General features: G+C 56.1%; 1 protein-coding gene across 2 annotated transcripts in view; it reads right to left on the bottom strand.

Annotated features, from left to right (window-relative positions):
- Positions 1-497: 497 nt before the first annotated feature.
- NOTCH1 (notch receptor 1) overlaps positions 498-27923 on the bottom strand; it is a 42669-nt gene continuing 15243 nt past the window's right edge. The window contains exons 3-34 of one of the 2 annotated variants that reach the window (XM_036394055.2): positions 24889-25151; positions 24021-24359; positions 21035-21157; positions 20672-20905; positions 20414-20569; positions 20139-20324; positions 19612-19725; positions 18862-18975; positions 17659-17892; positions 17194-17304; positions 16341-16533; positions 15963-16108; positions 15327-15440; positions 14332-14451; positions 13927-14079; positions 13292-13520; positions 12974-13175; positions 12718-12871; positions 12292-12476; positions 11986-12118; positions 11422-11679; positions 11209-11321; positions 10026-10597; positions 8884-9312; positions 7939-8087; positions 7087-7303; positions 6682-6772; positions 6297-6462; positions 5311-5606; positions 4460-4607; positions 4240-4337; positions 498-3833 (exon numbers count right to left, since the gene is read on the bottom strand). In XM_036394055.2, coding sequence (XP_036249948.1) covers positions 2358-3833; positions 4240-4337; positions 4460-4607; positions 5311-5606; positions 6297-6462; positions 6682-6772; positions 7087-7303; positions 7939-8087; positions 8884-9312; positions 10026-10597; positions 11209-11321; positions 11422-11679; positions 11986-12118; positions 12292-12476; positions 12718-12871; positions 12974-13175; positions 13292-13520; positions 13927-14079; positions 14332-14451; positions 15327-15440; positions 15963-16108; positions 16341-16533; positions 17194-17304; positions 17659-17892; positions 18862-18975; positions 19612-19725; positions 20139-20324; positions 20414-20569; positions 20672-20905; positions 21035-21157; positions 24021-24359; positions 24889-25151 — 7516 coding nt within the window. In that variant the 3' untranslated portion in view covers positions 498-2357. The remainder of the gene's footprint in view (positions 3834-4239; positions 4338-4459; positions 4608-5310; positions 5607-6296; positions 6463-6681; positions 6773-7086; positions 7304-7938; positions 8088-8883; positions 9313-10025; positions 10598-11208; positions 11322-11421; positions 11680-11985; positions 12119-12291; positions 12477-12717; positions 12872-12973; positions 13176-13291; positions 13521-13926; positions 14080-14331; positions 14452-15326; positions 15441-15962; positions 16109-16340; positions 16534-17193; positions 17305-17658; positions 17893-18861; positions 18976-19611; positions 19726-20138; positions 20325-20413; positions 20570-20671; positions 20906-21034; positions 21158-24020; positions 24360-24888; positions 25152-27923) is intronic. The other variant, XM_054516958.1, reaches the window with a different exon arrangement.

Here is a 27923-nt window from a genome sequence, read left to right as displayed (position 1 = left end):
ATCCAGTTATTTGGGGACTTTGCAGCTGCATTTGCACTACAGAGCCCCTGTGGGGTAGAGAAAGAATGAAATTAAATTAAATTACCTTGAAAATCTTGAGCACAGCAAGGACAGCAAACATTTCTGGGCGGCACAAGTAAAACTGTCCCTCTGGTGCTGCTGTTCCTGGCTTTTTTTGAAGATGCATGAGGGACATTCTTTAGACAATTTTTCCATGTTTCCCCTTTTAGATCTTGACCCGATGGCCTGAGGATATCAGAGCACCCCCAGCAGATAAAAAACCACCCGGGCAGAGCCCCTCCTGCCTTGCTCAGGTGTCTCAGGTCAGTGAGAGTTTAGCAGAAGTTAAAGAGAAATCTTCATTGTCCGAAGCTCTTCTCTGAGTTTTCACACAGAGAACAAGATGCTGAGGAAGTTCCAGCCCTCTGTGCAAGGAGCAGCTCTGAAAGAAAGGTGTCAAATCCAGAATTCAACTGACCCATAACAAAAACACCAAGTTCCAGTTTTAGTAAAATCTAGATGCCCAGAAGCATCATTTATTGCAAATCAGTTAACCAAAAAAAATACATCATTTTTGCAAACTACAACTTTGCATGTAGATAACTTTATTACAGAAGATATCTTTTCTTAAACTACACTCTAGTTTATAAAACATAGGAAGATTCAACACCACGTGATGTTTTTATCACTCATATTAGGCGTGTCACAATAACAATGGTCTGAAATGTTAACTAAGATGAGTGCTCAGCAAGGCACTGTGCCTTGAGAAATATCCATTTTATTTGGTGTTCTAATAGAAAGGAATGAGGAAAAGGAACCCTTTTCTTAGGTTTTCTTGATTAACTGCTCTCTATCTGCCTGTCCCATGCACATTATCTAGTCTTAGGGTGTCTGCTTGCTTTTGCACCCGAGTGAGTGATATTCCAACACCTCTATAAGGTGATATATTTATGATATATTTAAGACTTGCTCATTTAGATTTTTGAAACAAAATCCACCTTTTCTTGAAAAAAAAAAAAAAAAACAAACCAAAAAAAACCAAAACCGAAAAACCCCCATATTTACAAACATTAAATCTGCCACAGGCTTATACTATATTTTACATGATACACAGAAAGAGTGCACATCAATATAAAAAAGATGCATCACTCCAGGCTAACGTCACAGAACAAAATGTCAACATTTCACAGCACAGCTGTGCTGGCCCCTCGCCCTCCAGTTTGGCCAGTCCAGCCTCCCACCAAAACCAGCAGCACATCCCACTGGGCACCCAGTGAGGGCTCTGCCAGAGGAGCACGTGGGGGTGGCAGTGTGATAATGCTTTGTAATCTCACTCAGGGTGTCTGCACTGCCAGACACACCTTCTTCTAAAAAATAGGCAGGCCATCCTTAAAATAAGGATGTGGTTTACAAAGTTTATATTGGCATTTGTTTCTTAAAACAGTTACTCAAACACGAAAACAAAACAAAAAATCAGTAAAGATATTCAAAGTAAAATTAAGTCTCTTTTGTGTATATACTCCATAGTTATGGGCTTGCTCTCTTGGAAGTTTGGTAAATACATTTCTTTTTGATGGGGGACAGTATTCATGTTTTGTAGGGTTTTTTTAGCTTAGAAACTGTTCTTACAGGCCTATAATCCTGATTTTCTTTTTCTTTTTTTTTAGATCATAAAAATCATTTAAATATATATATTTTTATATATATAAAAACAAGAGAGAACAAAAATTTCTATTATCAAGGCAAATGTACAACTATATAATACTGAAATTTAAACAAAGATTCATGACTGGTACCATAAAATGTCCTCTCATATAATTGCAAAGGAAACATTTTAAAGTACATTTAAAAAATTTGTCCATACTTAATTTTTTTCCCCTTAAGGAGTGGTACTTTGTCAATTTTTCCTTCCCCTCTTCTTTCTCACCTCTCTTTCTGAGTTGAAAGAGAAAAAAAATAAATTAATGGCATTTCAGAATCACAAATCGTTGCTTATAGCTTTACATAAACATTTCCTCTCAAATCAAACACAATGAACCCCCCCAAACAAAAGAGAACATCCTATAAAAACCTAATTTGTTGATTTCTCGAAACACAACTGGTGTCCCACACTGAGTTCTTAACAATAGAACATATAAATAAAAAGGCAGTGTTCTCATGTAAAATAAAAAGTACATAAATAAATACTAAAAAAAAAAAAGAATTAAGTCGTCTTTTTCTTGTCTTTTTTTTTTCTTTTTTTATAAAAACATATTTAAAAAGGATCCTTTAATAAAAGCATCCGATGGTCCTTTTAGAAAAGATCTCCCTCGAGCTTCTGGCTCGCAGCGAGCGTCTCTAAAACCTCTTTTTTGTTTTTACTTGAAGGCCTCGGGGATGTGTCCCATCTGTGACTGCATACTCGTGGGAGGGCTGGAGATGCCCTCGGACCAGTCGGACACGTTGGAGTGAGGAGAGGAGCTGGACCACTGGTCCGGAGACTCCGGCGACGGCGTCAGGAAAGGGTGGTCGGGCACCTGCAGCTGGTGGCTGGGGGTGTTGTCCAAGGGGGAGGAATAACTGTGCTGGGAAGGAGGGGTCAGGAACTGCGTGGTGGTCATGGGCTGGGCGAGGGAGGAGGGCAGGGAGGTGGGCAGCAGCTGGGAATCCTGCGGCAGGATGGTGTGCACGGCCATGGCGCCGCCGCTCACCGGCTGCAGCTCGGGCTGGCTCAGCTCCGTACCGAGGAAATTCTGGCCCAGGTTGGAGCCGTTGGGGTTGTGGTGCTGCTGCGGCTGCTGCGGCGCCTGCTGGGGCTGCTGGGGCTGCTGCTGCTGCTGCGGGGGCTGCAGGTTGGGCTGCTGGAGCTGCTGCTGCTGCTGCTGCTGCTGCATCTGCTGGAGCTGCTGGCTCTGCATCAGGTGGGGCTGGGACGCCAGCCGGGTGTTAGGCATGGCCTGGTAGCTCATCATCTGCGACAAGCTGGTGGTGGGCAGCCCGTTGTGCAGCGAGGTCATCATGCCGTGCTGCAGGTTTTGGGGCTGCTGGTGAGCCCCGGGCTGCAGGTTGCCCCTCAGGGGGTTGTACTGGCTCTGCACCATCCCGTTCTGCAGCCGGGTGAGCCAGTCACACTGCCCGTTCAGGCTGGCCCCGCTGCCCACCGAGAAGCTCATGGGGGCACTGCTCATCGCCGTGCTGGGGCTGGACACCGGCAGGTGGGACAGGCGCGGGGGCACCGAGTCGAAGCCCATCCTGCTGGAGCTGCCCATGGCCATATCCTGCTTGCCCGCCATGTTGAGGTGGTTGATGCTCAGGTGGGCGTCGGGCATGCCTGGCAGGTGGTTCAGAGGCATGGAAGGGGACTGCTGGAACGGAGAGGTCATCAGCGGCGGAGAGGCCACGTCCGAGAGGTACCCGTGCGGCGACTCCAGGGAGTCCACGGGCGACAGCACCCCGGAGTTGTCAAGCAGACACCCTTTTCCATCCTGTGACTTTTTCCTCCGCGCTTTGAGGTCTTTGGCGTCCTTGCCGTTGCAGCTCAGCCCCTTGGTGCTCGGCTTCCTGGCCTTCTTGCCCTGCACGGCGGGTTTGAGGTTGCCGATGTAGCTGCTGGGGGAGCAGAGCGGGGGGGACAGGGTGGGAGCCCCCAGGGGCCCGTTGTGCAGCGTGGGGCTCCGCACCAGGTTGTACTCGTCCAGCAGGCGGACGATGTCGTGGTGCATGCGCTCCTGGGCGATGTCCCGCGGCAGCCGGTCCATGTGGTCCGTGATGTCCCGGTTGGCAAAATGGTCCAGCAGGACCTTGGCGGTCTCGTAGCTGCCTTCTCTGGCTGCCAGGAACAGTGGGGTCTCCTCCTGCAAAGCCAGCAAGGTTTGGTTAGGGTTGAGTTCATAGATTCTCCTGGCTACAGCTGCTCTAGGCTCCACACCCATGTTGTTGGGTGGCCACCATCTCTGCTCTGGGAAGGGTTTGCTCCTTCTTTTTCCTACCCTGCAGAGCCATGTCCTTGTACTGGTATCAAGTCAGGAACCCTATGAGTGGCCCCAAAGACACTGCTCACCAGGCACTGCATGGCCCCTCAACACCACCCCTACAACCAAATCCCACAGTGCTCCTTTGAGCTAAATCCAACTTCATTCACAGTAGAACATTCAAATCAGAGTCTTCAGTGCCAGACATTTGTATTTTAGCCAGAAATTACTCTTTAACAGACTCCCCAATTGGTTCTTCACTTGCATATATCAGCCTAGGACATCCTACCTTATTATTCTGCATGTCCTTATTGGCACCATTCTTCAGGAGCACCATTGCAGCTTCCACATTATTCACAGCAGCTGCCCAGTGCAGAGCTGACTTGCCTGGAGAGGAAAACCACGAAATACAACACACATTAGAGAGTGCTGAGGTCCACAGCAAGCAGCCCTTTTGTCCCATGTCTGGGACAAAACACCAGTTCATGGTGTTTTAGCTGCCTCAGTACCTAAATCATCCACGGCGTTGACGTCAGCATGGCAGTTGATGAGGTCATCCAGCATCCCCTCCACAGCCAAACGAGCAGCCAGGATCAGGGGAGTGGTGCCGTCGTGCATTCGGGCATCCAGGTCTGTCGCCCTGTTCCTAATCAGGATCTGCCACAAGCAGGGCCAAAGCAGAGGGAACACAAACGTTAGGAGGGGCAGACAGCAGGGCACCCCAGGTATCTGAGGACCTGCAATGCCCTTTCCAAAGGTTCATCCCTCCATTTCTGCTCCCAGTCCAGGGCTGCTGCCATGGTGCTGCTCCCCAATATAGCAGTGCTGAGAAGGCCCCAACGAAGGAGGAATGATGAGGAGGACTCCATCTTATCAGAAGGCTAACTAATTACTTTATTATACTATTTATTCTATACTATATTACATCCCTATTACATTACATCTAAACTGAATCTGCCCAGCACTCAACCCTGCACACACTGCACTCCAACTGCCCAGAATCTCGTGACTGTCAGCCCACAGTCCCGACACACACACACACACCTGGCCCTGACAGGCCAAGGAAACAAAACACCACGACTTTGGGCAAACAATCTCCATATCGCATTCTACTTCTGCACAAGCACAGGTGCAGAAATGATAAGAATATTCTTGGGAAGAACTGCGCCTTGCTTTTCTCTCTGAAGAGAAACGTGTGGCTACACCCAGAGACAACAGGGGGGCTTCATTTTTTTATGACTGCCACCCCACACCTTGCTCAGGCGAGCAGGACACCCTGCGATAAAACCCTTCTTGTAGCACCACGATTTCCCCCAAAAAACCCCCAAACTAGCGGGGTATTCTTTTAATCACAGCTTACCTGGAAGACTCCTTGTGCGTCGGCAGAGACGGCGGCGTGCAGCGGCGTGCGGCCCATGTTGTCCTGGATGTTGGCATCAGCGCTGGCCTCCAGCAGGCGCTTGGCAGCGTCCGAGCGCGAGTACCTGGCGGCCAGGTGCAGGGCGGTCTCGCCCGTGCGGTCGGTCTGGTTGTGCAGGCTGGCCCCCTGGTAGATGAAGTCGGAGATGACGGCGGGAGCGTCGTCCTCCTCCTCGCTGTTGCCGGTCTCCAGCCCTCCGCCGCTGCACGAGGCGATCATGAGGGGGGTGAAGCCGTCTGAAAGCACAGGGGAGCCCAGGATGAAAAAGGATTGTTACCCTTGTAATGCAACAGGGCTCTGGCAGATGCTCTGCCTGAGATAGATGCTTATTCTCCTGGGTGCACCGAGACTGAGTTCCTGACTAGTTCTGAACATCAAACAGGAATATGCTTCCTCTGATATGGATCTGAAATTCCTTAGTGGTATCTCACTGCTTTTCCTATTTCATCTGCACCATGTAAGGTGCAGTTTGTAAGGAAGGCTGCTCAAAGCAAATAGAGTATGGTAAATACCTTCATTATTTCAGAGGACAGTTTCACAGACATGGGGAAGACCAAGTGTTTGTAAGAATTTAAAAAGCTACTAACCATTGTAAAAAACCTTAATGGAAGGCTGTGAAATGAACAGGTTGAGTGGGAGGAGAAGAATATAGGAGCAGCAGACAGATAACCTGGGTGACAGTTAACTAGGTACTTCTGTAATTTCCACCTCAGTTACTGAACAAAAGAGCTCTCATGGAAAGCAAAATGTGTCAGGGTCCCTCTCTAAATCACACACAACAGCAACCCTGTGGTGCAGAGCTTGTAGCGATGACTCTGCACCAGCAAGGGACAGGGGGGGCTGTGGGGCTGCTCCTCTCTCTGCAGGGGCTCAGGGAGGGTTCCACATGAGCTGCCAGCCAGTGCAGAAGTGCAAGGGGTGCTTACCCGGCCCTCTGACGTTGACATCCATGCAGTCAGCATCGATTTCCCCCTGTGGAGGCGTCGGGGCCATGGAGGAAATGCGCAGGTCAGCGGCGTCCAGGTGCTGCTGTGTCCACTGCCTGTGATCCGTCTGGTCATCCGTGTCCGGCAGCATTGCCTGCTCCTCATACTGAGGGAAACAGCAGGGAGTGAGCCCCCAGGAAAGCACCTGGGCTGAGCTCCAGCCTGGGAGGCTCTGCAAGGCTCCAAGGTGTGTGTTTGTCACAGGCAGGTTTGCAAAGGAGCCGAGAGCAGCAATGAGGGGCCCTGAGTGTCCCTCTCCTCCTTCTGTGACAAACCCAGGAGTGACTGCCTGTAGCACAGGCAGGGAACGTGGCAGAGGGCTTACCCTGAACTTCTTGGTGTCCAAGGTCTCCTCATCACCCCACTCATTCTGGTTGTCATCCATCAGCGTGCCATCCGAAGCATTTTTGAGGGGTCTTTAAAAATAAAACCACATAAAAAGTTACCTCCTCTGCAGGAACTGTTTGTGATGTTTGTACAGGCACAAACTGAAAGAAGAATCAACGAATTTCCAGGAGGTTCCCCTCAGGCTGCATTTCATTTTTTACCGAGTGCAAAAAAGATTAAAAAGCACAGACCATACAGAACACTGCTTTTTTCCTTCATGCAGAACTTTAAGACCTGCGATTCTTCTCCTCCCTGCCACACCACTACAACACACAAAACTCCAGCAGGCTCTCCCAGCAGAGCCCTGCCCCGTGCCCATCGTCTCAGCAAGCAAATTACTCACTTCAGTCCAACAGAATCCTCCCCGAGGGGCTCCCGTCTCTTCTTCTTGCTGGACTCTGTCACTTTGAAGCCCTCTGGGAACCAGAGCTGCCCATGCTCCCTGCGGCGCTTGCGGTTCACCAGCACTCCCAGCCCGATGAAGGCCAGCAGGACCAGCGCGGCCACCACCACGTACATGGGATACAGCTGGGAGTTCTTCGTGGGCTCTGCTGTTTCACCTACACAACAGTGGGGCACAGAGAGATGCTGAGACATTAAGCTGCATAGCAAACCAGGGACGGAGTGGAAATGAAGGAAAATTTGTTAATAGAGGTACCTTAAGTCTGATCTAAATCAGCAGCCCCCCCCCCCCCCCACCAAAATAAGGTCATTTTATACGCTATTAATCAGAATTGCAAACTATCGGCAAATTCTCGGCTGCACAAGGCAGCCTGCACCAGGAGACAGCTTCACTTTTTTCTCCTTTAAGGAAAAGGATTAGCAAACTTCAAATCATTGCGCTTGCATTGAGCTGTTAAGACAAAAGGATTTAGGGGGGATTTTCAAGATACAAACTTCAACTCCTTGCATGTCACTGATTGATTGGAGCTGCTTGGGTTTTCTTTTTCTTTTCTTTTTTTTTTTTAATAACTTTTAGAGTGATAATGATTTTGAAATAAAACCTGGAATAAGCAAAAATAATAAAGTGGGCTGGCAATTTTTTTAAAGAAAAGACTTAAAGGAAAAAAATATATATATGTGAGGTTATTAAAACCAGACTGTGCTCAGTGCAGCCAATTGACAGATAACTAAACTCAGGGAAGGCTGGAAAGTTTTGGCTGTCTCTCCTCCTCAAGTGACCAGCTGTACTTACTTTTGACAGCTTCTATTTTGTAGGGTATGTTCAGGTTGCCAAGGGAGGCCAAGGCTCCCAGGAATGCTGCCACATCAGTGGCACTCTGGAAGCACTGGGAAGATGACTGGATGCACTGACGGTTATCAATTTCCAAGTAGACAATGGATCTGTGAGAGAGAAGAGTCAATAAGGAACAGGGAGAGATGACCACACTGAGGACACGGCCAAGCCCTGTCTCCTTTCCCTCTTTAACCCCCATCAGTGGGAATTAGAAGTGGGAACCCATCTCCTTGCTCCCCTGTGGCTCAAAGCCTGCAGCTCACACTCATGGTCTGTTGGATTTGCCTCAGTGAATGCTGTAAAATCCAGTTCTTTATCTACAGGAATGGAAGGGAGTCTCTGCTTCACAATGTTTTATAATTACCCAGACACTACAGTATCTTAAATAATGCTGTTTGGGAGCCTTCAGATGTTCTCATATCAGTTTCCCTGCTCTAACTCCTTTGCTTTCAGGGGTTTTTGATTGAGTCCGTGGAGAGGGAGCAGGTTAGATGTGTATGTTTACACCAAAGATCTCCAAACACAGATTGCAGTAATTGAGTTTTACAACAAAGCTCTAGAAAGCATTTCCCAGGGAGAAAATGAGCCTTAACTTAATGACTTCCTGAAGTCAGACAGTCAGCCAGGCCAACCTCTGCTTCCAGGTCCCACCCAGCCCAGCCCTGGCTCCCAACAATGCCCAGGACTCCTTCAATCGTGAGAGTCAGGCAGGATTGTATCAGGGACTCCTGAATGATCACTCCATTTTCCCACATGAGAGCAAAATCTGGTTTCTGTTCACACAGAAAGCAACATCTAAATACAATTATCTGGCCTACATCCTTCCCTTCCTAGCGTGTTACTATTATCAACACACAGAGAACACACTCTGAGTGCTGCTCAGAGAAAATGGAACCCTCTTACCCTCTGATGTCCATCTGATCGAGCTCCCTCTTCTGCCTCCTGCCAGCCCTGGAGTAGAGGCTGCTCTTCACTTTGTTGATGACAGCACTGGACATATCTGACCAGTCCTCTGTGGACCTCTTGATGTAGTGTTTTTTCAGCTCCTCCTCGTTGCCATAGTATGGGAAGATCATATACTCCCCCTTGGGGTTCTTCTTGAAGACCACGTTGGTGTGCAGCACGCGGCTCAGCTCCCTCAGGAAGTTGAAGGAGTTGTTCTTCAGGTTCTCGGGGGTGATGAGGACCACCACCACCAGCGTGCCATCTGCCAGCTTCTCTGGCATGTTGTTTGCACAGTCCAGACCATCCCACTCGCACTCAAAATTGTTGCAGCCCTGGTCGCAGTGCCCATCTGAGAAGTGATCTTTGCAGTACTGGTCATACAGAGGGCTGGGTGGAGGAAGAAGCAAGGCAGAAGAAAGAATTAGACCAAGTAGTGCAAATAACACCTATCTGCTGAGAAAAGCAGTGGTGGTCTCTCTTTTGTATAAATGTTCTTCACCCTGACAGACACTAAACCAGTTTACATAGAAAGCAGCTGTTTCATGCAGCGCTGTGAAGCATTCACCGCTGCAGGTGAGAGAGAGAGCAGCTGTTAAATTATAAAAGAAAAAGGGACAAATTGCTGTGAGTCAGAGAAGGCATGGGGACACAGAATAGTTACTAAGACCACAGTTGGTCCAGGAATCTGGGACTAAGTTCCTACTGTTGCCAAAGACAATGTTTGGGAAATGCTTGGATGTTAACATCATCGTGTTTCCTGGCTGCTTTTCCATCTGGGGTCTCCCTGCCTTGAAACTGACTGTGTTACTGCTGTGAGTTGGAGAAATCACTTCTGTGGAGTGATACAAGAAAGGACAGGGAAGCCATCTGCAATGAGTCAAACCCAGAGAGCTTCCAAGTGGATGTAAACTTAGAAGGACCACAGGGAGATGTGATTGCTTGAGCTGCTGCCCCACAGGCAGCAGAACAAAATGTTGGGAATGAACAGCAGGCCTGAGTCTAGGAGCTTTACCAGATACAATCAGAACAACCAGGGGGTCACCAGAGATGCTGACCCTGATGGGCCTCAAAAACAAGAAGGTGTTAAAGAAGCCACTTACTTGCACTGCCCCTCGTACTTCTGGCAGTCAAACCCATCGTAGAGGCAGCCAGCATTATTGCACTGAGAGTCACACTTGCCATCATTGAAATACTTCCAGCACTGCAGGGACTGGGAGCAGTTCTTCCAGGGGTCGTTGAAGTTGAGGGAGCAGTCGCCCCCGTCCCAGCCGCAGGCGTGGTTGTTGCATTTCCCGTCGCAGATCTTGTTGCCGGCGTAGCCCGCGCACACGGCGATCTCGCACTTCTCCTCGATCTTGGGGGGGATGATGTCCTGCCCGATGCCCCCCTGGAAGTCGAAGTCCAGGATGTGGCAGTTGAGGCCGTTGAAGTTGGCGGGGCAGTTGCAGCGGTAGTAGGGGGAGGCGTCGCTGAAGAACTCGCAGGTGCCCCCGTTGTAGCAGGGGTTGGAGGTGCAGGGGCTGCTGGCCGGGTACTGGCACTCGGGGCCCGTGAAGGCTGGAGTGCACATGCACTTGGAGCTCTTGTGGATGGAGATGCAGGTGCCACCGTTCAGGCAGTGCAGGTTCCCGCAGGTGCGGGAGTCGTTCTCGCAGGTGGCGCCCACGAATCCCTGGGGAGGGCACAGCAAGGAGGGAGTCAGAGCCATGGATGCTGTGCTATGAGCAGCATTAACACATGTGTGCTCTGGGAAACTAAAACCAGCATTAACACATGTGTGTCCTGGGAAACTAAAACCAGCATTAACACGTGTGCTCTGGGAAACTAAAACCAGCATTAACACATGTGTGCTCTGGGAAACTAAAACCAGCATTAACACATGTGTGCTCTGGGAAACTAAAACCAGCATTAACGCATGTGTGTTCTGGGAAATTAAACTCACCCTCTAAAACTGGTGATGGGCAAGAATAATCTTGACTGTAAAGCCCCTTAGAGCATCCCCTCAAAGTGAAGGGAGTTCTTCTCCATAGCTGCCTGTCCCACTTTGTGTGGTGCAAATAACATTCAGCCTGTTCTACCTTCAGGCCTGAGCCATCTTCTCCTTAACTCTATTCCAGCATCCTTGCAAGCATGGAGGGTGCACCTTTATGGATGCACCCACAGCAAAGCATCCTCCCATTCACGCCTATCCCAGCTGGGGAAGCCTCAGGGACTAAACTGGCCTCTTGACCACCCCTCATGCCCACGCTCATTCCCTCCTCCTGGGGAGGAGCAGGCACCTACCGGGGGGCACTTGCAGATGAAGCCACGGCCAGTGTTGCTGGCAACAGCACAGGTTCCCCCATTCCTGCAAGGTTTGCCCTTGCAGCCGTCCACCACAGTGTCACAGCGACGGCCTGCGAGGGAGAGGAGCGTGTGAGGAGCAGAGGAAGGCAGGCCTGGGGGGACTGGGGGCTGCAGGCTGGGCCCTGGGAGCAGAGGGGATGCAGTGCTCACCTGCATAGCCAGGTCTGCACTCGCATTTGTAGTCGTTGACCCGCTGCACGCAGTTCTGGGTGCCGCGGGCGTCGCAGGGGTTGGACAGGCACTCGTTGACATCTCCCTCGCAGCGCTCCCCTACAAAGCCAGGGGGGCAGATGCAGCTGTAGCCACCTACCCGATCCTTGCACTTGCCATTGTTAAAGCACTTGGGCCCCAGGGTGACAGGATCAAAGAAAGGGCTGCAGTCATCCACATTGATCTCACAGTGCACCCCTAGAGAGAGGGGGGAACAACCCACACAGCTCATCAAACAGTATCGGGGGGCCCGCTGCTCCCTTGTGTCAGCCTGCCCTGCCCAGGGGCTGAGCCTGACCACGTCAGTGGCAGCCTGAGCCACCTCTGGGGCAGGAGGGACATGGCACCACGTGGCCAAGGCCCGTGGCCTTGATGGCTAAGCCCACGAGCAAACACAAACCTCGCCCGCTGCGTTTGCTGCCGCCAGCCCGAGCAGCTAATGAGCAGAATCCAAGGATATCTGCACTCAACCCACTAATGCCCCAGCCTGGGGAATTAATTTACCTTGAGTTCCTCTGGGGCAGGAGCATTTGTAGGTATTGATGAGATCGATGCAAGTTCCTCCATTCTGGCATGGGTGGGACAAGCATTCATTGATCTCCTCTGAGCAGTTAATTCCATGATAACCAGCCACACACTGCAAGGAGGAAAGAGAGGAACTATCAGAGAGGTTCCTTCCATTCCCATACAGCCCTAGAAGCATAGCCAGCACCCGAATCTCCAACTTGGTAAAGGGGCATCATGCAAGGGCAGCAGAAAAGCAGTAACTGAGGCTTTTCCCCTGGGAATTCCTGCCCCCCAGGCACCCACCTCGCAGGAGTAGCCTCCCAGGTAATCTGTGCAGGTGGCTCCGTTCTGGCAGGGGTTGGGGGAGCATTCATCCACCTGCTCCTCGCAGTAGCTGCCGGTGTAGCCGGCTTGGCAGCGGCAGAAATGAGTGTTACCAGTGTCAACACAGAGCCCCGAGTTCCTGCAGAGGTGTGCTACTTCAATACCTGTCAGGGAGAGCAGAGTGAGATGCAGGGACCTTGGTGACACCCACACACCACAGGGCCATGTCCTGGCCACACACATCCCACAGGGAATCACAGCCTTGGGCGTGCATTGCTAGAGCAATCCTTGAGATCGCTGTCCCAGAGATTCCCACCAAGAGAACCGGCCACATCCCCGCTCAGTGCCCAGCACAGGGGACACCTGGGACCCCAGCCTGGCCCTGTACACAGGGCAGGGCCTTACCTTGCTGCTTAGCAGCCACCTCGCAGGACACGCTGGGGACGTCGCAGTAGAGCCCTGTCCAGCCGCTGTTGCACTCGCAGTGGTACAGGTTGCTGGTCTGCCAGCACTTGCCTCCGTTTTTGCAGGGCGAGGAGTCACACCAACGCACCAGGTTCTGGGGGAGCAGTGCAAGGGAGGAGGGTGAGGACCCAGCAGGGAGTGGAGACCGCAGTGACCCCCAGATCCCCACAGCAGTATCCACCCCAGGCTCCCGTACCTGGCAGTTGAGGCCGGTGTAGCCCTGGGGACAGGTGCACTTGTACGTGCCATAGCTGTCCTGACACGTGCCGCCATTGAGGCACGGCTTGGAGTCACACTCGTTGATGTTGTGCTCGCAGTAGCTGCCCGTGAAGCCGGGCAGGCAGACACAGGTGAAGGTGTTGATGCCATCCACGCATGTGCCACCGTTGAAGCAGGAGCTGGGGACACAGACACCACGCCCCAGTGAGCCACAGCTCGTCGTGCCCCACACACCAACCCAGGCTGTGGGGCAGCACAGGGACCTCAGCCCCGTGTCCCAGCTCCAGGACTGTACCTCTCTGTGCAGTCAGGGGTGTTGTTCTCACAGTGGATGCCGCTGAAGCCGGAGGGGCAGGTGCAGGTGTAGCTGTTGACGCAGTCGGTGCAGTTGGCCCCGTTCTTGCAGGGGTTGCTGGCACACTCATTGATGTCCTCCTCGCACTTGGGCCCACGGAAACCAGCCAGGCACTCACAGAAGAAGGTGCCAATGCCATCGGAGCAGGAGCCACCATTGTGGCACGGATCTGGAGAGGAGGGACGTGCAGGTGAAGATGTGATGGTCCAGCAGTGGTGCTGCAGCCCTGCCCAGGAGCTCCCCCACAGCACTGTCCCCGTACACATCCCCTGGCCATGTGGAGATATGGGATGGGACTGAGCCCATGGACTGGGCAGAAGCCACACCAACCCCTCCAGGAGACTGGGCACAAGGAGAACCCATGGCACACACTGTCCCCCAGCCTCCTTCCTCCTGCCTTAGGCTGACACAGCTCAACAGCGACATGCCTGAAGTGGCCCAAAAGCCAACAGGGCTCGCAGCACAGCCCAGGCCACAGTGGCAGCCATGGGCTGGTCCATGCATGGGGAGGAGAATCCCAGCCCCAGGAAGGGTGATGAGGCCCAGGGTGGGCTGGGTGCAGCCCCTGCTCTTACTGGGCTTGCAGTCGTCGATGTCGGTGTCGCAGTTGCGGCCGGAGAAGCCGGTCCGGCAGGCGCAGCGGTAGCTCCCGTTGGTGTTCTGGCACGTGGCCCCATTCCTGCAGGGGCTCTTCACACACTCATTGATGTCAATCTCACAGGTCTGACCTGGGGACACAGCAGGACAGGGATTGTGGGGGCTGGGGATGCTGCTGAAAGCCCCAGGGGTGACAATAACATCCTGGGCACCTGCTCACACCAGGGCAGAAGGCAAGGGATGCAGGCAATGGTTGTCTCTCATCCACCCAGCTGAGCCACGGGGCAGGTCAGGACCCTCCCCAAGGCCTGGCTCCCTCCCCTGTGCCTTTCCCTCCCTGAGGGGAGCGGGGGGTTCTAACCCCAAAAGGGCCATGTCCATACCTTGCCAGCCAGGGGGGCAACTGCAGGAGAAGCTCTTGTAGTCCTCTGACTCCTGGCACTCGCCACCGTTCTTGCAGGGGCTGCCAGCACAGGGGGCCAGCACGTCCTCACAGGTGGCTCCTGCACAGGCACAAGCACCCGCTGACACCCTCCACAAGGACAGGGGACTCAAGACCCTGCTATCCCTGTCCCCTGCCCTGGGCTGCTGCCAGTCTGGGGAAGGCTCTGCACTTCCCCAGCACCCCAGGGCAGCCCAGATGGGGCTGTCTCCTCCATTCCAGATCACCCATGACCCTGAACTCCCCAAACCTTTAAGCCCTGGCTATCTGGGCTGCATGACAGCACTGCACACTTCCTTTGGCAGGGAAGTGCTGCTCGGGGTGTCTTTTCCCCCTTGCTCTCCCTCCCCCCTTCCCTCTCTGCTGCTTTTCCTGTTTACGTCCAGCCAAGGGACACGTTCCCTCCGAACCCTTATCTTCCCTGTCAGCCAATATCTCCTGAACTGGCCTTCGCTATTTTCCAGAGCCTTCCCCTCCCCTGCCTGCCCAGTCCCCGTCCCCCCCAGGGGTTTCTATGGCCACTGGAGAGGGCAGGAAACAGCTCACGGCTTCCTGCGATTGTGCTGGGCTGGCGGGCGGAAGCGCGGGGCCGGCAAACAGGAATCGGCTCAGCAGAATCCCCCGGCCCCGCATCGCCCCTTCCAGCACAGGCACCACGGCTGGGCAATGTCAGTGGGGCAGCCCCTGGGTGCTGCTGCCCCCGAGCCACCCTCCAGAAGGAGGAGGAGGAGGAGGAAGAGGAGGGAAGGAGGAAGCTCCTGTAAATTTCCTCCGGCTGCACCGTGGAGAGGTGGAGCCGTGGCTGCGGGCAGGGCAAAGTGAGGGAAGCCTTCATGCTCAGTGCCAGCTCACTGCATGTGCTGGGGACCAGTTTGGTGTCACACGTGAAGCAGAAACTCCACAGAGCTGTGCTGGGGCACGGGGTGCTCCCCTCACCTGTGTAGGGCAGGAGGCAGTTGCAGGTGTAGCCAGCAACGTCATCAATGCACGTGCCCTGGTTCAGGCAGGGGTTGGAAGCACATTCGTTGATATTGGTCTGGCAGTTGGGGCCTGTGTTGAGAAAAATAGGCAGAAGTGGCTGTGATGGAGGTGTGCTGGTGGCAGGGGGCTGAGGGCACAGTGGAGACACGGTGGCAGTGACAACAGCACACCCATTGCCCTGGGAAAGCTTCCTGTGCTCAGCTCCAGCCCTGAACTCCAGGAGGGCTGCACTGCCACAGCTCCCAGCCACACCTGGGGCTCCACTGTCCCCAAAATGAAGCCTCCAGCCCACCCGGCATCATGGAACACCCACCCACAGCTCCCACCCAGGCCTCATTGTGGGGGAATGTGGCAGCATCCTTGGCTGCACCCTGAGAATCATGGAACCACACACTTGCTAATGCTGGAAAAGCCCTCTAAGATCACCAAGTCCAACCATTAACCCAGCATCACTATGTTCCACATCCACACCCCTTTTGAACACTTTCAATCATGGTGACTCCACCACTTCCCTAGGCAGCTTGTTCCAGTGCCTGACCACCATTTCTAGGAAGAAATTTTTCAGAATATCCAAGCTAACCCCCCACTTACCACTGAAGCCCTCCCTGCAGGTGCAGATGTAGCCACTGGTCATGTCCTTGCAGGTGCCACCGTTCATGCAGGGGTTGGATTCACACTCGTTGTTGTTAATGTCACAGTTTGTCCCACTCCAGCCAGGGTCACAGTCACACTTGTAGCTTTGGGAAAAAATTGGGGCATAAAGAGCTGATCCATCCCAGCCCTCTAGGCTGCATCAGCCAGGATTTATCCAGCAAATCCTGTCCCTTCAGAGAAATATCCCATGGCACTGGCTCAGAGCATGGACAAGCACCAGCTCAGGGGACAGATGCTCGCCCTCCTCTAACCCTGACTTTGTGGGGATCCTTGGTCCCTGCAGCCCCCCAGCAGCCCCAGCACACTCCAGCCTACCCATTCAATCCATCGTGGCATTTCCCATGGATGCAGGGGTTGCTGTTGCACTCATTCACTTCAGACAGGCACTTGGGGTCGTGGAAGCCCTCGGGGCAGAGGCAGGTGAAGCCATTGATGCCATCCTTGCAGGTGCCCCCATTGTGGCAAGGGTTGCTGGCACACTCGTCAATGTTGATGTTGCACATGCGCCCTGGCAAAGGGGGAGCAAGGAGCAGTTACCCCATGAGCATGAACAGCACGGGGTGGGGAGTGCACCCACCAGGCATTCCCCCCTCCTGCCACCCAGGGAGGGTCTGCTGGATGCTGGGATCTCAGGACACACTCTGCTGGCTGCCCTGCAGGCAGGGTGACTTCACACCCTGCATCGCCCGCCTGCCTTCACTAAATGGGACTGGGAAGAGGCCGTGCCCTGGGCTGCTCTGGCCCAGGAGGGAACGCCGAAGGGAGGAGGTTTCAGCCTGTAACCCTACCTGCCATGGCTGACAAAGCCAGGCTTTATTTCAGCTCCCGGCGGGCCTGGGGACAAGGGGCCGCGCGAGCGGGGAGCGGTGGGGGCTGCTCCCATCAAAGCCCTCCACCATTTCCAGCAGCCATCAAACAAACCAGTTGGACAAGGCAGCAACCTGATACCCATGGGAGTGGGCGCAGCAGGAGTCGAATTCGCAGCACCAGACACCCCTTTGATTTCGGACTGAGCCGGGGTCACCCTCCTGAACAAGCAGGAGTGCTGGAGGGTGTAAAACCTCCTACGAGCGGGATGGCAGCATCCCCCCTCCCTGTTCCACCCTTGTCCTGGTTTTGTGAGGCACCAGCAGCTGCAGGTCCCCAGGGTGTGAGGCCCTGCTCTCACCTGTGTACCCCGGCTCGCAGGTGCACTCATAGCCATTGATCTTGTCGATGCACTTGCCGTAGTCACAGGGGTTGCTGGCACAATCATCCAGGTTGATCTCACAGTTGGAGCCTGGGGAGGAGAGGGGGGTTGTAAGGGGGTCCCCAAGAGGAGAGGAGTGTCATTAGGAGGTCCCCAGACTCGTCAAAGCAGTAAAATGAACCCCGTTGGCACCAACTGCCACTGCCGCCCCACAACAAAGCGCCTCCGCCATGGGCAGCTCCCGGCTGGGGTGCGGCTCCTGCCTGAGCCGGGCACCAAACTGGGAGAACTCGCCCTCATCCGGGATGCCCCAGGCCGGCCCTGGCACCAGGGTGGCTGCTGGTGGTGGCCCAGGGCCAACCTGCCCGAGGAAGAGGACGGGAGTGGGATGCTGCACCGGCACTGCCGACCCGTGTGGAGCCACAGGGGTTCCCTCCTGCTCACCCGTGGTCCCTTTGAGGCAGATGCAGTTGTAGGCGTTGTTCCTGTCCTGGCAGGTGCCCCCATTTTTGCAGGGCTGGCTCTGGCACTCGTTGATGTTGATGTCACAGCGGTGGCCGGTGTAGCCGGGCTGGCAGAGGCAGGTGAAGGAGGCGATGCCGTCCTTGCAGGTCCCGTAGTGGCACGGGTCAGGGTCACACTCATCGATGTCAATCTCGCAGTGAGCACCTGTGAAACCTGCCAGCAGCAGGAGAGACACAGGGTGAGGGTGGGGGACACGGGGTGGGGGACAAGGGGTGGGGATGGGGGACACTCCTTCCCACCCTCTCCAGGTGTGAGGCAGCGTGCTGTGGTGCCTTTACCTGCCCTGCTGTGATCTCTGGGACCCCCAGGAGTGGGGTGCAGGAAGGGAGCACCCCGATGTGCTGGTGGGGGGGCTGCTCAGACCCCAGCCCGGGGGCTTTGTCCCGGGGTGCACAATGCCCTGCATTAAAGCAGCCTGGGCTGCAAGCGGGGCCCCGCGCTCGTCCTGGCGCGCTCGGGGGGGGCTGGCTGCAAGCACCCCCCAATAATAACCCCCCCGGCAGCTCCTATTCTCCTGGCCAGCTCCCTCCCCGCCGGGTTTGGGGGTGGAGAGCCGAGGACAAAGTACAGCTTTGACTAGACCCCGCCAAGCCCACATAGCAGCTTTTCATCGGGGCTTGGCATTAGCAAGACACTAATTAGAGGCCATTCAGCTGGAAGATTTCTGGCGGGAGCTGCTCCACAAAAGAGCCACTGTTTGCCACCAGGGCTCAAGTCATCATTTTGTGCAACTGCTCCTTGGGTTTCGGTCGGCCAGCCCCCACGGCCCTGCACCTTGCATGCCCATAGAGGCAGCTTTATTCCTTCCTTCCTGCCTTCCCCCTCGCTGCGGGCGGGAGCACGGTGGGACGGCTGCTGCGGGGCCACACCTAAGGAGTGCCAGGCTCCACACACCTGGCTCCGGGGCCAGCAGGCTCCAGAGCTCGACTTGTTCTGCCACCCCCAGGTAAAGAGACATCCTGCCCTGCTGTCACATCAGCAGGGACCAGCCTCACTGATGGATGGCTCGGGGACACCTGCCACAGCGGGTGCTCGCAGAGGTGGGCACTAAATGATTTGTCAATGTGGTTTTATAGCACATCACGGGGCTATAACCCCCGTAGCCCCCCAGCATCCCCTCACCTTCAGTGCACTCGCAGCTGTAGGTGTTGGGGCCATCCACGCACTTGGCACCGTTCTTGCAGGGGGTGCTGGCACACTCATCGATGTCAAACTGGCACAGGTGCCCGTTGAAGCCTGGAACGGAGGGAGAAATCACATCCCTGCACACGGCTGGACCTGCCAGCCTCCCCTCCCGGCCGGGCTCCCCTCCCCACCAGCCTCCCCTCCCTGCCCGCCCCGCTCCCGCCGGCCCCGCATCCCGGCCGGGGCGCCGCGTTTCCATGGGGACGGCTGCTGGGGGCCCTGAATGCGGGGCTGCGACCCACCATTGAGAGCATCTTATTTACATCTCTAGAGGAGCAAAGTCTCTGAACTTCAAAACCTCCTTTCACAGATTAACCGTCTCCCCATTCTCTGCTCCACCCCGTGACTTTGACACCGCATTCAAAGCCGCTGGTGCGGCCCCCCCCAGCCCCCAGCCCTCCTTCCCAAAGAGGGGCCTTTTCAAGTGCAAAGCCGTGGGGTTTAATCCTCCTTCCCCTCTCCCATGGGCGGGAGCTGGAGCAGCATGGCCTGCACGGGGCTCAGCCCCTCATCCCAATTGGAGAAGCTCCCTCCAAAGCATCAAGAGGTGCTTGCTACGCTCTCCCCATTTCGGAGGGCTATGAAATTTAAGGAGCCCATTCTTGGCTCGAGCCAGGATGCATCCTGGCCTTGTTTCCACCACGGTGGCAGTGGGATGGCTGCTGGCAGTGGGAGGGTGCCCCGTACCAGTGGGGCACTCGCAGTGGAACTCGTTGATCTTGTCCAGGCAGTTGCCGTTGTGCAGGCAGGGGCTGCTGGCGCACTCGTCCGTGTTGATCTCGCAGTAAACCCCCTCGTACCCTGCCGAGAGACCCAGCACTGTCAGCACCCTGGCACGGGGCTGGCACAGCCCCACTATGGGTTCCTAATCCCCGGGCACACCTGGATCCTCTGTCTTTAAAAGGCAGCTCAGGAGCTGTTCTACACATGGTGGGATTTGATGCATAAGCTGCTCCTGGGATCAACAGGTTTTGGCTCAATCCAAGCCGAGGTTGGCAAGAGGAGGAGCTCAGTGTAGGGCTGATGGTGCCCAAATCTCACTTCTTGTGCCCCCACCACACAACCTTTACTGAGCTCTTTCTTTTCAGTGCTGTCCCCAGTCACACAGGAGACGTTGACCCAACCCCACGCTGAGCTGAAGCTCAGGGCCACTCAAAGCCCACCCACTTCCCACCCCCAGCACCAAGGCTGAGTCCACAGGGCTGCCCACACACCAGGCATGCAGATGCACTGAAACTCCCCAATCTGGTCCAGGCAGGTGGCATCATTCTGGCAGGGGTTGGAGAGGCACTCATTGACATCAATCTCACAGCGAGGGCCTGAGTAGCCCTGCAGACACTGGCACTGGAAGGACCCTTGAGTGTTGATGCACTTTCCTGCGTGCTCACACGGGTTGGCTCCTGTAAAACACAAGCACAGCTCTCAGGACTCGCTCCTGGCTGTGCCAGAGCCCTCCCCAGCCACGCTGCTGTCCCCCATGTGAGCTCACCCAGCGAGCACTCGTCCACGTCCTGGTTGCAGGCCGGCCCCATGTACCCCGAAGGACACGTGCAGATGGCTTTGCCATTGACGGGGTTGGTGTCACAGTTGGAGCCCTCGTTGCAGGGGTTGCTGATGCAGGCATCATCCAGGTGGCACAGCAAACCTGGGCACCCAAAGGCACGTCAAGGACGATGGGCACACGAGCCATTGCACCGAGGAGCCAGGGGACATGCAGGGCAGGGGACAAGGTGGGGCAGGGCCTGACCTGTGCGGCCGTGGGGGCACTCGCAGTAGAAGGAGGCCACGCGGTCGTGGCAGGTGGCCCCGTGGAAGCAGGCGGCCATGGCGCAGTCGTCGATGTTCTCGCTGCAGTCCTCGCCCGTCCAGCCGTTGACACAGACGCAGTTGTAGCCGCCGTGGTTGTTGTGGCAGGTGCCACCGTTCTGGCAGGCGTTGGGCATCAGCTGGCACTCGTCCACGTCCTCAGTGCAGTACTGACCTGCCAGGGGACAGGGCACCTGCTTGGAGCTGGCACTGACCACTCCTGATGTGAAGCAGGATGGCTCTGCCCACACTGCGCCCATCAACTCCCAGCCCAGCCCTGTGCCACCATCATTCCTGGCATTACCTGTCCACTCAGGTGGGCACTGGCAGTTGTAGGTGTTGACGCCATCCACGCAGGTGCCCCCATTCTTGCAGTTGTTGCCCGGGCAGTCGTTGATGTTCTCCTCACAGTTCTGACCCGTGAACCCTGCACAGAGGAGACACCTGCCATGATGCCAACTCACCCACTGGCTGCATCACCACCGTGCCCCTCACCACCCCCCACCTCCAGCAGGTTCATTACCAGGTGCTGAGCGTGTGCCAGGTGGCTTTGAAGCAGCTGCCTGGTTTGATCTTCATCCCCATTCTGCCTCTGCACAGGGCAGGCTGGCCCTGCTGCCAGAGCCTCCAGCCCCGGAGACGCCTGCCTCGAGCAGTGGAGGATCTGACTCCACACAAGCCAGAACGAAGCAGGGCTGCTCCCACGAAGGCTTGTGGCACCCAGTGCTGAATCACCAGTGTTTCATTTCACTTGTAAAGAGCCTCAGCAGCAGTGCTTGCCCCTGAGGGGGATCCAAGTCCCTGCCAGAGCAAGCCAACGTCCCACAGGGCGCTGGGCTCATCCCAGCCCACCTCCTGCTTGGGTTTGTTATCACCTCCAGCTGATAGCATGGAAACCCTGCCGCCCCCAGCCTCTGCAGCAGGAGCACAGCAGCCAGGCCCTCCTCAGGACATCTGCCAAGCCACCTCCGACTGACATTTGTGCTAAAAGCTGCATTTACTGTACGACCCTCAAAGCTCTCAACCCAGCTGCTTGGGGTTTGGGATGGCAATGCCAGCCCACAGTGCCAGTGTCCAGCTGCAGCTCCCTCAAGCTCCCCAGGGCATTCTGCAGGTCCAGATCAGGCTGCTCCCCACCCAGGCACCGAAAAAGGTCACCTGCACAGGTAAGGACCAGGTGCCCAGACTCATCCTCTGTGGGACCCCAGACCCTGGCCCAGCTGGGAGGTTTCCCCTCACTCTCTCCATGTTTTCCTCTCCCCATCTCCAACACATGGGGAGCAGCCACAGCTTTTTATGACTGCAGATAACATTGATTTGCACCTCATTTTTAAGCAGTGGGGCTGAGCCTGAGCAGCCATAGCTCACAGTGCCCTAGATACCAGGATTAACTCATTTTGAACCATCCAAATGAATAATTAGCACGGCAATTACTTTAAACTCAGGGTTACATTCTGCAGCGATGGCACGATAAAACAGCCAAGATTAGTTTAACTTGAAGAAACCCGGTACAGCCAGGCCTCTCCAGGAATGAAAAGGGGACATTGTTCCACGTTTGCTGTGCCACATACCAGCATATCAATCACCCCCTTATCATGAGCAGCAGCCCCCTGTCCCTCTGCTGCCTGCAGCCCCTGCATTGTGTGCCATGGAGGAGCTGCTGAGGGACCCCCAGTTCCCTGGGGCAGGGGCTGTGCCAGCCCACGGGAGGTGAAGCAGCTCCTGCAGGATGCAAATCTCCTGGAAGCAGCCCACGGAGCCGCAGCTGGGTGTGACAGCGCCGGGCTCTGCCCCGGGCTGTGCCTCACCCCACCGTGCTCAGTGAAAGTGCCTCAGTCAGCAGAAGGGCAGGGCAGGGCCAGCACAGCTCCTCCTGCACCTCCTCCTGCCCATCCCTGCGGGACAGGGCTCCCAGGTGCTCCAAAGGAGCATCGCTCCCGGGGCTCGTCCTGGAAGGAACTGAACAGTTCCTTCCTGGCACTGCTGGCTCAGTCAGCCCCACACCTCCCTGTCCCTAAGGACAGGAGCTCTGCTCCAGCCTGGGTGAGGCGGGAGATCCTGCAGGGCTCTGTCTGCCCTGGATGGTTGATGAGATTGATTGCTGAGGTACTGCAGCCAAGAGCTTCGGGAAAGGGGTGGAACCTCTGAACCTGTGTCAGACATCCAGACAAGATCCCCCAGACAGCTCACAGGGATCACTCATCTGCCCTAACCCAGGCTGGGCTGCCAGCAGGGTGTGGGTGTCTGTGCCATCTGGGAGACCCCATGCCCACCCTGATGCCACGTCCCCAGCAGGGATGGGGCAGGAGCTACAGGAGGGAGGCTGGAGCTCCCCATGGCAATGCCCAGCCCTGCCTGGGGTGCAGAGCAGAGAAGCCACCCAAGCCTCACCCTGCTCTGGCCACTGCTGGGCTATGGGTGACCAGAGGATCAAACCAACCCCACAAGAGGCTCCTCAGGCACCACAGTGCTGCCCACAGCTTCCTGCCCAGGGACAGGGCGGGTGCATCCCCTCCACATGTGCCACAGCTGGCCAGTGTGGCTGGCTGGGGTGAGGACAGCACTCAGCCCAGGAAACACAACCTGGTCTGAGCATGGCTCTGAGCTGAAACTCCAGTTTCATTTCTCCAGCTGACCCAGGGACAGGGGGAACTTCTCAGTCCCTTCTGCTCCCTGCCCTTACTGCACTGCAGACCCACTGTCTGAGGGCAGAAGTGAAAGGGCTTGCTGGGGTCAGGGAAACCTTTCACAGCTGCTGTTCTTCTCTGGGGTTTGCAGGGTGCCAAGCTCCTTTCCAGGGTGCTAAGATTCCTTCCCGGGCGCTGAGCTCCCAGGACAGTGCCCACCAGGCCCCTCCACAGGAGCTCCCCATGCCAGAGGCTGCAATCCTGCTCCAGAGTTTGCCAGAGGGAGCAGCAGCGAGCACAGAGAGGGTCTTCCTTCCCCAGCTCCATTAGCACTCGGAAACTTTCCAAAATAGCCATTCCGGGCTAATTATTCCATTCTGGAAGTGGATTGAGCTAAAGCGGAAAAAGGCACTCTTATTCTGGAATATGAGCATCCGCACAGGGGCCTCTGCTCAAACAGTTGTTTTGGAAGAGCTATTTTGGTGGAGCACAAAGTATATAAAGCCCCCAGATGAACTCTCCTCCTCGGGCATCGCTGCCCAACGTCTTCCCTAAAGCACAACCAGCCCACAGCCAGAGGGTTCTGCCTCTCCCAGACGGGAAATTCAGGCACCACTCATTTAGGGTGGACTAAGGTGCTGCCCCATGCCCTCCCCTCCTTACCTGGCAGGCAGGTGCAGTCGTAGGTGGTGTCCCCGATCTGGCGGCAGGTGCCCCCGTTCTGGCAGGGTGAGGGGTTGCAGGGCACGTAGAGGTGCTCGCAGTTCTGCCCCGTGTAGGCTGGCTTGCAGGAGCACTGGTAGGTGCCCACCTCGTTGGTGCAGCTGCCCCCGTTCTTGCAGACGGGCGGGGAGATGTTGCACTCGTTGACGTCCTGCTTGCAGTTGGCGCCGTGGAAGCCGGCGGTGCAGCGGCAGATGTAGTGGGCTTCGAAGGGCACGCACTGGCCCCCGTTGGCACAGGGGTTGGAGGCACAGGGGTCGGCCTGCTGGCAGGTTTTACCTGGGGAGGGCAGGGAGGGAGGGTGAGGATGCAAACAGCAGCTCAGCTCTTGGTGGCAGTTACCTACACTGAGGTGCAGACCTGCATCTGGGACTGGCTGTACCTGATCCCCGCACTGTGCAGTAGGGTCGCAGTTCCCTCAGCTGCCATCCACCCACCCCTAACCAGCTTTGCAGAGCACCCTCCCCACCTCCCCAAAGCCAAAATCACAGGCAGCTCTCCACCCCTGTGGCAGCTCTTGGTGCCAGGGATCTACACCAGGGTGCAGACCTGGATCTGGGATTCGTTGTGCCTGATCCCCCTACCTCAAACCACCACCCCCCAGATCTGGGACTGGTTGTACCTGATCCCCCCCACCTCAAACCCCCACTGTGCAGTAGGCTCGCAGTTCCCTCAGCTGCTATCCACCCCTAACCAGCTTTGCAGTCCACCCTCCCCAGAGCCAAACTCAGGGGCAGCTCTCCACCCCTCCCCTGGGGTGGCAGCCCATCCCTCCCTGCCCGGCCGTGCCCCCAGGTGCCCCCCTCACCTGACCAGCCGGGCGGGCAGCGGCATTTGTACTCGCTGAGCGTCAGCAGGTCGCAGGTGCCGCCGTTGCGGCAGGGGTTGCTGAGGCAGGCGTTGTCGCGGGGCGTCAGGCACAGCTCGTCGGTGAAGCCCAGGCGGCAGGCGCAGCTGTAATCCACCGTGCTGCCGCGCACCAGCGCCGTGCAGGTGCCCGCGTTCTTGCAGGGGGAGCTCAGGCAGGGGTTGGGCAGCTGGCACCGCTCGCCCACGTAGGCACCGCTACACCTGGCAGGGGTGAGGCGTAGAGACACCGTCAGCGGGATGGCCCCAAGCGGCCCGAGGGCACCGTGAGCCCCGGGGACCGGCCCAGCCCCATCCAGGCTCTGCCCTGGCTGCTCCAGGCTGGGAAGGGGAGGATGAAAGGTGCTGGGAACAAAGGCGGCCCCCGTGGAGGGGCCTGTGCTGACTTGCAGAACCGCAGCCGCGGCACTGACATCCTGCGTCTCATCTCCCTCCCCTCCCTGCTGAACGGAGAAATCGAGGCACAAAGGACAAGAGGAGCATCCCCAAACCCACACCAAATCCACAGGGCCAACCCTGCTCCCTGCCCACGCTGGAGTCTCTGCTGCACCAGGGTTATTTTTATCCTCCCTCCCTCCTAAATCACTCAAACACAATTAAGCAGGGGCTCAGCACTGGCTGGCAACAGGTGGGACAAGTTCCTGCTCCTCCAAGTCAGCTGAGAGCTTCCCCAAAGGAAAACCCTGCATGAGGAGGGTGAGTGGCTCTGGCTGCTGCATCCCTCTGCGTGGGGGCCCTGAGAAAAGAACCAGTGATGCCACCACCAGCTTCACCATCTGTCACCACTGACCACCTGGGCTGGAGCTGGCACCAGAGATATGCCCTGAGGGCAAACCCCACCAGCTGTCCTGGTGGGCTTGGGCAGGATGTGTGGCTGGCAGGACTCTGCAGAGGGGGCAGGATGAGGATGGAGCAAAGCTGTGCACCTGACACAAAAAAATCCCAGGGATGAGGCACAAACCCCCCCGCTTGGGGGTAAGGCAACCTCAGCTGGAGGTGATGGGTGGGGAAGGTGACAGCACCTGGGGGTCCCCAGGGTGCTGTGGCAGGTCAGGCTCAGGGCACCACAAGCTCACACCTGTTGCCATCAGATCTGGTGGGACATCGCATTCCTGAGCCTCCTGCACGCCTCCAAGGCTCCTGTGGCAAGGGGACGGGCGGGGGGGGGGGTCCCAGAGGATGCTGCAGAGCACAGCAGTCACCTGCAACCCCCAAAACAAGCCCGTGGGGCTCCTCTGGTGAAGCACAACCAGCAAACGCCACCCTCAGCCACTCCAGCCCGGAGCCACAGCGCTCTGCCGGCAGCAAGACCACGTTTCAGCCCAGCTCCCCCTCTCCTCCTACTTTTTTTTTTTTCCTCCCTTTTTTTTTTTTTTTTTTTAACCCAATTCTGATTTCATTGTTGGGGATTGTGTGAGAATTTGTCAGGATTCGGAGACATTTTGAGTTAATGAGACGGCATTATCCAGGCCAAATGAAAAAGAAAATGTGTATAATAATAAATCAGGGCATCTGCTCGGCACACAAAGGGCGGCGGGGAGCAGGTGTGCATCCTAATGAGGCCCAGCAGCTGCCGGCGCCCGCGGACGGACGGTGCCCGGCTCGCCGGCGGCTCCGAGCCCCGGGCGCCGCGGCCGCTTCTGGGTGGCTGCGCGGGGGAATGCGGAGCTTTGGGGCCGCCTGAGAAGGGCTCTTTGTGCGGGGCCGGGCACGGGCACAGGGACGGGGAGAGGAGCAGGCACGGGCACGCCGCTGGGCCGGGCAGTCATCTGGCAACAGCCCCGATCTGCCGCACCGCACACGCTTTTTTTCTTAAAACAATCCGCCCGCGATGCGCGGGGCTGGGGGAGAGCGGAGCGTCACGGGAGGGTGCGATGGGAGGGAAAGGAAGGGGAAAAATGGGGAAGGAGGAGAGGGGGAAAAAGAGGAATGAGGAGAGGGGGGAATAAAGGAGGGGAATGAGAGGGGGAAAAAAAGGGGAATGAGGAGAGGAGGAAGAAAAGGGGGAGATGGGGAGAGGGGGAAAAAAAGAGGGAATGAGGAGAGGGGGAAGAAATGAGGGGAATGAGGAGAGGGGGAAGAAAAGAAGGGAATGAGGAGAGGGGAAAGAAAAGAGGGGAATGAGGAGAGGGGAAAGAAAAGAGGGGAATGAGGAGAGGGGGAAGAAAAGGGGGGAATGAGGAGAGGGGGAAAAAAGAGGGGAATGAGGAGAGGGGGAAGAAATGAGGGGAATGAGGAGAGGGGAAAGAAAAGAGGGGAATGAGGAGAGGGGGAAGAAAAGTTTCTGCTGGACAAAGAGGCGCGGTGGCAGCGCGGGAAGCGCTGGGCGCGGTGGTGCCACCACGGGACAGGGACACGGTGATGCTGCGGGACCAGAGGGGATGCTCAGCACCCCAGGACAAGGCTGGAGGCCAGGAGGGCTCTCTGGAATTGGGGTTCCTGCACTGTGAGGTCGGCGAGAGGGGCACACAGCCCAATGCCCTCCCACTGAATTAATTTTCAGACTGATTCCGATTCCAACGCAGGCAAGTGGGGTTTGAACATATGGATGGGAAACCTAAGTAAATCCCAGCCTGAATTTGGGCGTGGTTATTAGCCAGGAGGTTAATTAGTGATGGGAAGAACCCTGAGAAACAGGAAAGCCCCTGCCTGAAGGCACAGGGCGGGTTGGGGACAGTGGCAGTGCCCGGGCTGGGGACAGTGGCAGTGCCCGGGCTGGGGACAGTGACACTGCCCAGGATGGGGGCTGCCCCACACCTGGCTAGGCTGCTCAGGGGCTTTCCAGGCTTGTGCTTCAGGAAACCCCTCAAAATTTCATGGAGTTCATAGATTATTTTAAAATTAACTTCTATTTGTTTAAGAGCTTATTCATGGTCACAATCAGCTCAGAAGTGGGGAGAGTGCAGCAGATGGCAGGGAAGAGTTCAGCCTGGAAGGGCTGAGATGGGCACAGCTGGGCCATCAAGTCCAGGGTAC

The sequence above is a fragment of the Molothrus ater genome, chromosome 20, assembly GCF_012460135.2.
Source record: "Molothrus ater isolate BHLD 08-10-18 breed brown headed cowbird chromosome 20, BPBGC_Mater_1.1, whole genome shotgun sequence".
NCBI lineage: Eukaryota > Metazoa > Chordata > Aves > Passeriformes > Icteridae > Molothrus > Molothrus ater.
This window is presented reverse-complemented; position numbering and strand designations above follow the sequence as displayed.